Below are 11,133 nucleotides of genomic sequence, written 5' to 3' on the forward strand. Positions count from 1 at the left end.
AGGCTCTAGAGCTGCTTCCTCAGAGTGCGGAATTTGTCAGTTAACTCTCTTTAAGGACACATTTTTACTGCTGAAACCTGTGGCTGTAATTGCCCCGGAGTGCTGGAGAGAATGGGTGAGAGAGGGAAATAGTGCAGGTGTCATGATTAACATCTACCTGCTCTTGGGAGGGGCTGACCTGCATTTTGTCATGTGTTCTACACATTTATACTGCAGTTTCTAAGTCTGTGTGGGGAAAAAGCCCAAACTTTTCCCTTTTAATGGCTTTTTATAAGTGCATGTGATCAACACTAGAAATTATTTCCCATTTCTGGGAACTCTCCCTGAAATTCTCTTAAGAAAGTGAAATAGTTTGGATAAGAAGAGATCTGCACACACTCCAACCATTTTTCTTTTGCTCTGGTGAACTGACCTTTCATTATGTAGCTTGTACCTGAAAAAAAAAAAAAGTGTATTTTTTTATAGTTTAAGTTCAGTGAATATTTTTTTCTCCACATCTATGGGCAGGAAGTTAGCAGTTAAACCAGATACAGTTCCATAAAACAAGCCACCAATCCCAAATCCTATGGAAAATCTGATTCTGAGATTCTTACCTGTACAACAGGTGCTGCTTCTGCTTCAGGAAAAAGGTAAATAAATAAACCAATAAATAAATCAATCACCTGGTGGGTGTTAAACTGTGAGGCACATTTAGCATGAGCCCAGATTCCAGTACTGGATTCTGAGCTTGGCATACAAGACCAACACAATGCAAGGAGGAGAACTTTTAATTCAGACCAGCTGAGTCCCAGGTGCTCTGAATTTGACAAATTAAACCAATCTTTACACAAAATAAACCCACCTGTGCTATTTGGAATATGCACTGGTCTGTTCTATTCACAGAAGTGACCACAGAAACACTTCCCTGAAACTTTTAAGGGTATAGCCTGGTTCCTGTCAAGGTTGAAAACAGGATCTGTTTCATCACCCAAGAATTCATCCTGGTCTAGACAAAAGATTTTAATTCAGACTGTGAGAGATACGCTGTTTTATCTGTGAGTACCCATTCCTGCTCAAGTTCCAGAGCACACGAGCAGAGCTTCAGAGAAACTCCTGCAATCCCAGCTTCTCCCCTTTACACCGATGGAAAGAGATTTCCACCTCTTTTGGCAACTGCCTTCTGTGTGTAGGTCACTATTTCTAATTTCCTTTACTTCCTTCATCTGTTTTTTTCAGCATTTTGGCTTTTTGAGGGTCTGCCAAGCCCAAACTGCCACTCACCAAGCTGGAGTTCAGTCCATGGAGCTGGAAAATCTGGAATACCCTGATGCTTGCAGGACTGCACTGTGGGCAAGGGTCACAGATTGTACTGGTGATGTGACAGAGAAAAAGGGACCGTCCTCCTCCTCTATAAACATATTTTATGTTAATGCTTCCATGAGGGATGAGATTTAAGAGGTCTATATACAGTTCCTTCGTGAACCTTTCGAAGTGTTAATCCACATTGTAGAGAAAAAAAAGGAGAAACAAACGGAACATTTTCTGTTCTTCAGCAACTTCCAACATTTTTATTCCTTGCTTCACCAATTCCGGTAAAGTTAGAGAGTTCTGCAACATGCTTGAGTACTGAAACAATGTACTTCAAATCATCCTGACCTTGCAAAATTACAGCCTTCACTTAGATTTGGCATTCTTTGCAAATGCTTGGCATATTACAGGAAAGTGCTAAAGAAAGTGGTAAATATTTGTTTATTGTACCAATAAAAAGGCAAGAATGTGCTGCTGTAAATACTTTTCCAGTGAAGAAGCAGGAAATAAACTGTTTGCAGCAGTGTCCTTACACTGGATCCAGTGAGACACTGAAAGCTACTTAGGAAACAGAAGAGATGAATCAACAATCCTGACAGTGGAGGGGGGATTACAGTGCTTTGCAAACAGAGGAAACACGACAACAAAATCTGACTTCACAGCAGCTGGGAGCTCTCAGAGTTCTCTGGGGATGAAAAGCAGTGGAGGATTTGGCCACGAAATCATTCTGCCAGCCCTGCAAAGAACCTGGGAGAAATGAACACCCAGGTTTTTGTTTGTACAAGTTCTAATTTGAAAAAAAAAAACAACAACCCAGCCCTAAAAACCTGACTAGTCCCTAATGTGAATTGATCTTTGTGTGTAAATTGACTTTGGTTTTAAAACAAATGATTGGGTTATGTTTTCCAAGCTTATGTCACAAGTACAACACATACTGTGTTATAACAAAACCCACAGAAATATTTTCAAAGACCTCTTTGGGATGAAAACTTTGGAAGTATTTTACAAAAATAACAAAAAATAAATTACTTTTTCTTTTCAAAACGAACAGCTATAAAATCCATGAACCAAACAACATATAACATTGACATGAGATGAAATATATTACACTAAAGGCCAGTTAATTACCACAGTGGTATGAGGCTTCAAGTAAATTAGGAGGCACTTTTTGGCCGAGCAGTAGTCCCTGATCCAGTGGTAAAGTCCCAACTCACAGAAACACCTCAAACAAAAATATTAAAGCTTTCTTTAAAGGATTATAAATTTATCAAAAAAAAAAAAAAGAAACAAAAACAAAAAAAGAGAACAGATAGAAAGGCAAAGAGCAAAAAGGCCACAGGGGGCACCCAGGTCTGCTCCTTCCCTTCCAGGACTATGGAATTCCAACACAGTTAAGGCTTCACACAGCAGAGAGGAGCAATAAAACTCCGGGGCCATGGGAAAACAGACACAAGGAAAGGTTAGATGAGAGCAAATCCAAAGTGGAACAGACTGAACTCCGCTCTGGGTGGAGGGAGGGAGCATTCAGTATTGCAGAATGCCAGGCACTAACAGATGTTGTGCTCCGTACCAGCCCACCTGGAATGGACTGAGTGACCCAGCACCACTATCTGAGATCCTCAAAGATCCCCAACAGCTAAAAGCTAAATCTTCAGCAAACCAAAGGAGGTACTGTCCTGGAGGGACTGAAGTACCAGTACATGAATCCTATGAAATATTGCCACTAAAGAACTAATATAACAAAGAGGAAGACAATAAAGGGCAACTCATGCCATAAATGACATATTTAAAAGCAGTATAAAAGGCATTACTGATATTTAATACACTTAAACGCACACACGTACCTACCTGTACTACTGATAAGCGTACCTAAGAGAAGACTGTATTAATTTCGAGGTTAAAAAATTTAGAAGGCAGCAGTTTGTGGCACTCTTGTAAAGCACAGTGTGTTCTGGGGAAAGCAAGCACAGCACTGAGCGGTCCTTCAGAAATGCCATCACCTCACTGAGGTGCAAAGTTCTCCAGCTGGAAGACCAGGTCCACAGCAGCATCCACATCTGGCACGACGTGGTCTGGCTCCACCAGGCCGGGGTCGAACCTGAAGTCCCTGTGGCCGTGGAAGGCGGCCCGGGCGGGGCTGTCCCCGCGGTGCAGGGACACCTGGGGCTGCGGGCTGTACACCCCTGTGCACACCAGCACGGACCTGCACCGGGCTGCAGCTGCCCCTGCCAGCTCGTTCTCCCAGCTGAGGCTGATCTCATGGTGCTGGGGGAGCGGGGCAGGGCCTCCTGCCCCGGAGAGCTTGGCCTGGAGGAGGGATGTGGGGCCAGTCCTGGAGCTCTCCTGCAGGTAGCGGTTGTACAGGTTAGCGCCGTACACGTCCGTCATCACGTTGTCCCTGCGGAGGAGAGAGGCAGTCAGCACTGCAGCCTGAGCTGCCAAAAGACATCCTCACAGCTTCCGTTTAACAGTTTGCTGTCTGCTTTACACAACTTTATGCGGAATCGGGTGGACAGGGAGAAATCCAACCCCGCAGCGATTTTATTGCATCGTTTTCATGAAGCGCGGCAGGATCAAAATGAATCACTCTTCATATTGCAGACTGGGGAGAGAAAATCAAGGTATGAGCAGCCCATGAATGAGCTTATTATATTTTCAAACATCTTGGAGATTCTGGAACAGTCCTTCATACAATAGAGCTTTATCTTCTCCTCTGAGAAGGATTCTATGATGTGGCAGCACATGACTAACCTAAATAACCTCAGAGATAAAGTCCAGCTCTACAGTCTCTAAGTGTCCTTTGCTCAAAGGCAGTTGGTGTTACACCACTAAACCTAACAGAATAAACACCCAGGCAAACCCTTTTTGTTAGATTGACACAGCCTATTGCAGAAAAAAATAAAAATTTAAAAAAAAACAGGATAAATCTGAATTGCATATAAAACACCTTTTGTGCTTCTGTAGCAATTTCACATAAAAAGAGCAAAGCATCATTGATTTTTAAGATTAGAAACGTCATAAAAAAAGATGATAAAAAACACAGCACCAATAAAGTTTGATGGTCTTAACTGCAGGAGAAACAAGCTGGTAAGAGTTGTGTGTTTTTCTTGGCTGGCATTTACACTGTGAGTAATTTGCTGATGTATTTGTGGGGCTCGGCACAGAGGGTCTGGGATTTCCTGGTGTGTTTGTGGGGCTCAGCACACCTTACCCCACAGCATAGAGGGTCTGGATGGGCTGCTCCCAGCTCCTCTGCAGGGCCTGGGCCCGGATCAGGTGCTCTGCATACTGGTATGTCAGCCTGCTGGGCTTGCCCATCAACGCCTCGTACTTCAGGTCTTTGCCAGTGATCTTCTTGTAAATGTTTTCCAGACAAACCATGAACGTTCCGTGCCCAAACCTACACAGATATAAACCCAAACCATGAACGGTCTGCGCCCAAACCAACACAGATATAAACCCAAATCAAAGTACATTATCTGAGGTTAAAAACATCAACCGAGGCTTTTTATTTCATGATTTTTTTTTAGGAATAAATCGTGTCCTGCAACTATCAAATTCCCCTCAGCATGCAACACTTGTGCAGCTGATTCACTGAAAATTGAGTGCTGATTAGCTGAACAACAGACACCACAATAAACTCACATTACTGGGATGGCACAACAGATCTATCTGATTTTAAAATTGCTCACTGGAGGTATCCTGGCTGCAGCCAGATCTTTGACCCAGGACTCAGGCAGCAACCAAATCACAGTAACAAGTTTCTATTTCAAATTACAGACTGAGGGGAAGGGAGGGGAAACAAACCTATTAAAAAGTACCTTCTGTTGAAAGCAAAATCAAACAAAACCACTCTAAGAGGTCCTGGCACCTTGTTCTGCGTGTTCTACTTGTTTTTTTCCTAGTTTTCCTTAAAGAGCTCACTGCACTGTCCTCAGCTCAGAGCCACTCACTGCTTTCAACCAGCAGGGTCAGCTCTTTACCCTACCAGGAAAAGAGAAATACCAAAGAGGGACCTAATGAAATGAAACAATGGCCTTGATAATTTTTTCAGATTTTGCCTTTGAACCGAGGCTCTGAGGCCCTCAGGGAAAAAAAACCTCTCTTCGTCCACTGTTCTGGGAGTGAGGAAACAAAAGGGTTTAGAGCTTAAAAGCAGCTCTTCTCTTGAGAACTGATTTCCTGGATGCAACAACGCAGGCAGCAAGGAGGCAGCATGAGCTGAAAGTGCATTAGGGACGCTGCATTCAAAGCCAAGCCCTGCTGGGAAGCCTCATCAAACATTCTGTGTCCAAGGGTTGACTCTGAATCCTGCTGGAAAACTGAGGAAGCCCCAGATCAATGCCAATGAAATGAATGAAGCACTTACCTCGGGGACTGTGCCTCAGCCACCCACATCAGGTCCATGTTACAGGCAAGCACAGGAATGTGAGGGTAGTTTTCCTGCTCGTAGGGATTCCCAGGGTAGCCACTCGTCAGCAGAACATCAATGATCAGCTGCAGGCTGGTTTCCCATCTCACTGGCTCCCCAAACAGCACCACAGCTGTGAGAAGCACAGGCACAGAACAGGAATTGTTAACAGAGAATCCCTAACGCTGCCTCTGAAACGTGGCCTAAAGAGACTGAAGAAGTCATTCAATACAGCCAGGAACTGATCAAATAGCCACGTTAATTTAGGGGCTTAATATACACGTGCCCCTCCATTCACAGAAAATCTCAGAAGTAACAAAACCCCACTGCAAAATCTACAGGTTTAGGAATTTTATTTTTCAGGTGAAGTTTCTCCAGAAATTACAATATTAAACTTCTAAATTGTATTTCTAAGTCTTCCATCATTTACGAGTTCTCTGTTTAGAGCAAAATTTGGACGTTTTTAAAAACTGCTTTGGTCTCCAGCAATAACCTGACATGGATTTTTCAAATCCTAAAGTCTAAAGTCCAATTTCTACTTTCCTGTAGTTCAGATGAGATGAGAGTGAACACCAGACCCTTCTCACACTACAGCTCCATCTTGTAAGAACAAGACCAATTATTTCTGAATAATGAACATCAGTTCATTCCTCATTTATGGAAGGAGGGCAACAAGAGCCTGTTAAAGGCAGGTGAAAAGGGAAGGACACCTCACACACCCTTCAAACATCAAACCCCAGTGGCTGAAAACTGCGCCCATTAAAAACCAGCTTTACAACACATGATGACAGATGTCATTAACAAGGAAATTTTAGGATTGTCTCAGACAAATTTCTAAAGTGCCCACAACAAGGTAAAAATAATTTCTGATAATCAAATAAAAATAAAATAAAAATAAAGTCTAAGAAAACTAAAATTAAAATAAAATAAAAATTAAAAAATATAAAATATAAAATAAAATATAAAATAAAATAAAGATACTTCATTTATTAATGGATATATGCAAGTTAAAGGAAGATAACTGACCCTCAATCTTGGGAAGCTCCACAGCAGAGGGGGACTGCAAAAAGAAAGAAGTGAAAGTCTTCCACAAGGTTAAACATCTACTTTTAACAGAATAAACCCAAGCACAGCTCCCACAGCTGCCTCCTGCCATTCTGACAGGAAATGAGTTCTCTCTTGGTAAGTACCTGGAGCCATTTCACTCAGAAATTTGTGTTTCCACTCTGAAGTGACATTTCTGGCACAGGGACAGCAGTGACTGTGCTGTACCTGCACCAGCCTCCTGCTCCTCCTGAGCTGCTTCTGGAGCTTTTGAGCTGCAGTTCTTAAAAGTACTTGCGTTATAATTTTAGTTGTTTAAATTACTTATTGAATTAGTTGTTTAAATGACCTGTGTATATAAGTATAGGTGTTTGTTTTTGCACAGCAGTAAGAGGCCTCCAGTAGTACCAAGACATCTGAAAAACAGTTTTTGAGATGTCTTTCTTTAACACTTCTAATAAAGAATGCACTGCATAACATGTAACGTATTTGCTAAACAATTAAGAGTTTGCACTTCATCATTTACTCTCTGTGGTGACAAACACTTCAAGAGGTTCTTGACCTTCCCCATCCACTCGGGTGAGAAGCCCAGCAGAAGGTGGCACAACTGAGCGATGGATTCTGGGAGCCACAGGGAATGTCCTCACTAGAGGTGGGGAAAATCCACTTTGTAGGCTGGCCCTGAACACGTCCAGCGCACCCAGCTCCTCACTTCTGCTTTAAATTCCGCACAATTCAGCTGGAACCACTGTTAACATTTAAATAGTGCTATAAACAGCAAAGGGAGTCCTTCAAGGGAAGATTATTGCTCTTCAAAGAAAGAAGGTCGTTTCAAAGCCACCTCGTGGCTTAGAAACAATACCAATACGATCATATTTTCAGGGAAAAGCTGATGTTATCTTTCACACTTTCCGAGGAAGCTAATCAGCTTTCCAGGACAGATTTTGCATTAGAAATCTGTATAAGACTGTGAGTTTTCCCACAGCAGCAGCTTAAAAAAATCAAAGGCTGGGTTAAAGAATTACTGCTGAGAGAAAAGAGTTGTTCTGGAGAATGCGGTAATAAAACAAATAAGGAAGCAGAAAAGCAAAGTCAAAATACAATGTAAGAACAGCAGCATTAGCTTGGTAGTTAAATATTGACCCCCTGCTACAGGGTGTCGTGCAATGAGCAAACAGAGAGGTTTAAAACAAAAAATCTCCACTCACCAGGACGTTGGGTCTTCTGTCATGGTCAACAGCATCGAGCAGAGGGCGTTTCTCCCTCAGGGTGTCAATGGTGATGGGCTGGCAGAAGCCAAGGCTGGGACACACCAGCTAAGGACACACAGCTGCCACAGGAAAAGCTTTTGACGCTGCTAATTCCCCTTCAAGCAATTAAAGGTATTCAGTCGGCAAATTAGTTAGGAATGAAAGCAGCATCAAAGACAGATTTTCCTTCTGTCAGACAAAAAGATGATCGTCCCACTGCTGATAAATGAGAGACCACAGCTGGTCTGTTTTGTTTTCAGTCTTCTCATCTCCTTCTCTCTCAGACAAGCCTAATGAATTTTGACCATTAACTGCAAAGTTCCTTCAATACCTTTTTCTCAGTTTTGTACAAATAGAGGTTGACCTTAAAAGTTGCACATACATTTTTACAACTAATGATTTACACCAACTTTAATGAAAATCCCACTAAAGGACAGAAGTGTAGAAGGGACTTCATGGAAGGCTGAGCAAAGCTTAGGCAAAAGCTAAGGTTGTTAAGTTACAGTTTGAAGCTTTGATACCACCATGACATCAATATAATTCAACACAATCAATATAATTCAAGTTCTTTGGGCACTTGGTATAAAACCACATTCAAAACATAAATTGGGCACCACACTAGGAGCTATCATTACTATTGATTACTGCGTTTGTAGGGTTGAAATATTTGATTTTCACTTGATCCATACGAACCCCTGAACCTGGTTAAGGAGAACCCTTTGACAGAAAGCTGTTGGTTTTTTAAACTCTTTTTAAAAAGATACTCTTGAGCAATATCAAGAAGTGGTCCTTGTCCAGATACCAGGACACATTTTTCATGATAACGCTTGAACATCCGCAGAGGACTGTGTGACATCATCACTTGGTCTTGTGAAATCTGTTTGGGATTTAAAAACAAAAGGGGTCTGTTATTTTTCAGAGAAGTTATTTATACGTAGATTCAATTAACAGACGTGACAGATTCCAGGAATTACAAAACAATCAGCATTTTCTCCTTTCACAAATGAGGTATTGATACTGTGCCAGAAAAAGAGTACCTTACTGACAAATTATCATACATACCCTTTGAGCTCCCAGCTCTATTCAACATGAACAAACTTTTCTCTCCCAATTCTATAAAATCACCAAATTAATTTGGAAATAAACAGAAAAGGAGAATCAGAACTGCCCTGGTTTGTGGGCCCTTTGCTGGACTGCAGCTCTGATTTAATTGCTGACCAGAAGATTTTAGTTTACATATCCCCACCCCTTGAACGGGACAGGTATTAACCAGTAAGATTATTATCCTGGAAAGTTGCTCCTGTGAATCACTGCTTACCACCTTTCCAAAGAAATTCCTTTAGCTTTACTACTGGAAAGAAAAATCAGTGCCTTTACCAGTGGAAATTCCATTAGCTTTGGACAGCAGTTTTTACTTTCAGCAAAGCTTTAAGGGAAAAGCAGACCTGATTAAGTGAGCAGCATTTAATGGAAGATAATACACCTGACACATTCAACATTATCAGGAAATAAATGGGATGTAAGTGACTCACTGGAACCCCCAGCAGGTGAGACAACTGGTCAGCTTTTTTCTGGCGCAGGCAGTTCCCTGCATTGGTGACAAAGACCACGGGCACCAGGAACTGTCCCTGAGAATTGACCAGCTTTTGAAAGGCTGTTCTGGCAGCAGGAATGGGGGTCCTCCCTCGCACCAGCACCCCATCAATGTCAAAGAGAAATCCAAAGGATGGCAGCACGCTGAGCTGGAAGGAGAGGGAGATCAAAGGGTGCATTAGTTATGTCTGTCTTTAGACACATTTATTAGAGTTTACAGCAGCTACAGCTCCCTGAGAACAGACACCTCCAGTGAGAGCAGGGGATCTGTAACTCTGCACATCTCAATGTGCCTCACGGACACATCTTCATCCTAAACACACGTGGACACAAGGAGCACCGCAACTCCCTCTGCCTTATGCATACAGACCCATGAGAGCTTTTTTTGCCTTGCAAATAGTTCCAGACCATTTCAGAAGATGTGGAAAAATTAACTTAAACTGACGCCAAGAGGTACAGAATACTTGCTGCTGTGCCAGTGAGTCACACTTCAATGGCTTGAGCCCCACGGAATGCTAACAAAATATACAAAAGTAAATTTTTCAGCAACAGGCAGGTCTTGGATACAAGTCTTGTGCTTGGCTCCTCCCTTATACAAGGTGTTTATGTGTTCCACAGGAGTCTGATTACATCCAAGTGGCTGCTGTGCTCCTACACGTGGCTTCAGTCGTAGTTCCACACGGGGCAGACTAATTGGTTAAGTCAGCACCTCCTTAGACAAAGGTGCTGCTCGAGTGAATAAAATACATCTCCGTGCCTGCCTTCGGGGCAGTGAAGAGCTGGACCTGGTGAGCCCCAGCAAGGAGAGCGAGGGAGATGGGGAGGGTGATAAAGGTCAGGGAGCAGAGACAGAGAGATGTTGAGCAACGGAACTGTTACTAGATCAGGCTGGAAAAGTACGGAACAAAATCCATCAATTAAAAGCTCATTTCTCTCCCGAGCCTAAAACAGCAACCGGGAACCTTGGGATGTATGATCAGTGATGAAAAGGGACGGGTTAAGGGCCGAGGCTGAGCGTGGTGCGGGAACAGGCACAGGAAGGATTGCAGCCGTGGGAGGTGGCACAGCCTTCGCTACCAGAGCTGTCCCAGGGCACACACCCCCAGCCACCGTGTCTCCTGGGCAGGGGAAGGGCACTCTGCCTACTCAAGCAGCACTTTGTTCCACATCAATTATTCACCCGCCGCAGCCGGGGGACAGGCACTGCTGGGAATGGGGATGCAGCTCAAGTGTCAGCGAAAATCTGCTCCCTTACACAGCCCGAGTTAACAACGTCAACACTGTAAATATGTTGCATTCCCATTCCTTTCAGTTAGGCTGGGTTTTGTCTTTACATGCAAGAACTCCCCCTGAAGCCCTTGTCTCCACACAGCCTGCACCCATTGCAGGAAAGCTGTGTCAGAAATAACCCAACTGCTGCAGAGATGCTGCTGAAGATGCCTGACAATACATGTCCAGCAGTCTTCCCAGGCTTTGTGAAGGGGTACATGAAATTGCTGAAACTGTAGTGGTGTTGGAATTCTGTAGCGGATGCGATTCTTTACGTTC

The 11,133-nt window shown here is 43.1% G+C and overlaps 1 protein-coding gene across 1 annotated transcript; it reads right to left on the minus strand.

Annotated features, from left to right (window-relative positions):
* Positions 1-1,517: 1,517 nt before the first annotated feature.
* LOC136296472 (haloacid dehalogenase-like hydrolase domain-containing 5) lies at positions 1,518-9,931 on the minus strand. Its single transcript, XM_066195598.1, has 7 exons — positions 9,525-9,931; positions 8,757-8,869; positions 7,951-8,044; positions 6,725-6,758; positions 5,657-5,831; positions 4,499-4,687; positions 1,518-3,685 (listed from the first exon to the last, which is right to left on the minus strand). Exons 1-7 carry the CDS (start codon positions 9,762-9,764, stop codon positions 3,289-3,291), a joined length of 1,242 nt encoding a protein of 413 aa, XP_066051695.1. The 5' UTR covers positions 9,765-9,931; the 3' UTR covers positions 1,518-3,288.
* Between the last annotated feature and the right edge of the window lie 1,202 nt (positions 9,932-11,133).

The sequence above is a fragment of the Chamaea fasciata genome, unplaced genomic scaffold (assembly GCF_029207755.1).
Source record: "Chamaea fasciata isolate MVZ Bird 193981 ecotype frontalis unplaced genomic scaffold, bChaFas1.0.hap1 SCAF_13, whole genome shotgun sequence".
Classification (NCBI taxonomy): Eukaryota; Metazoa; Chordata; class Aves; order Passeriformes; family Sylviidae; genus Chamaea; species Chamaea fasciata.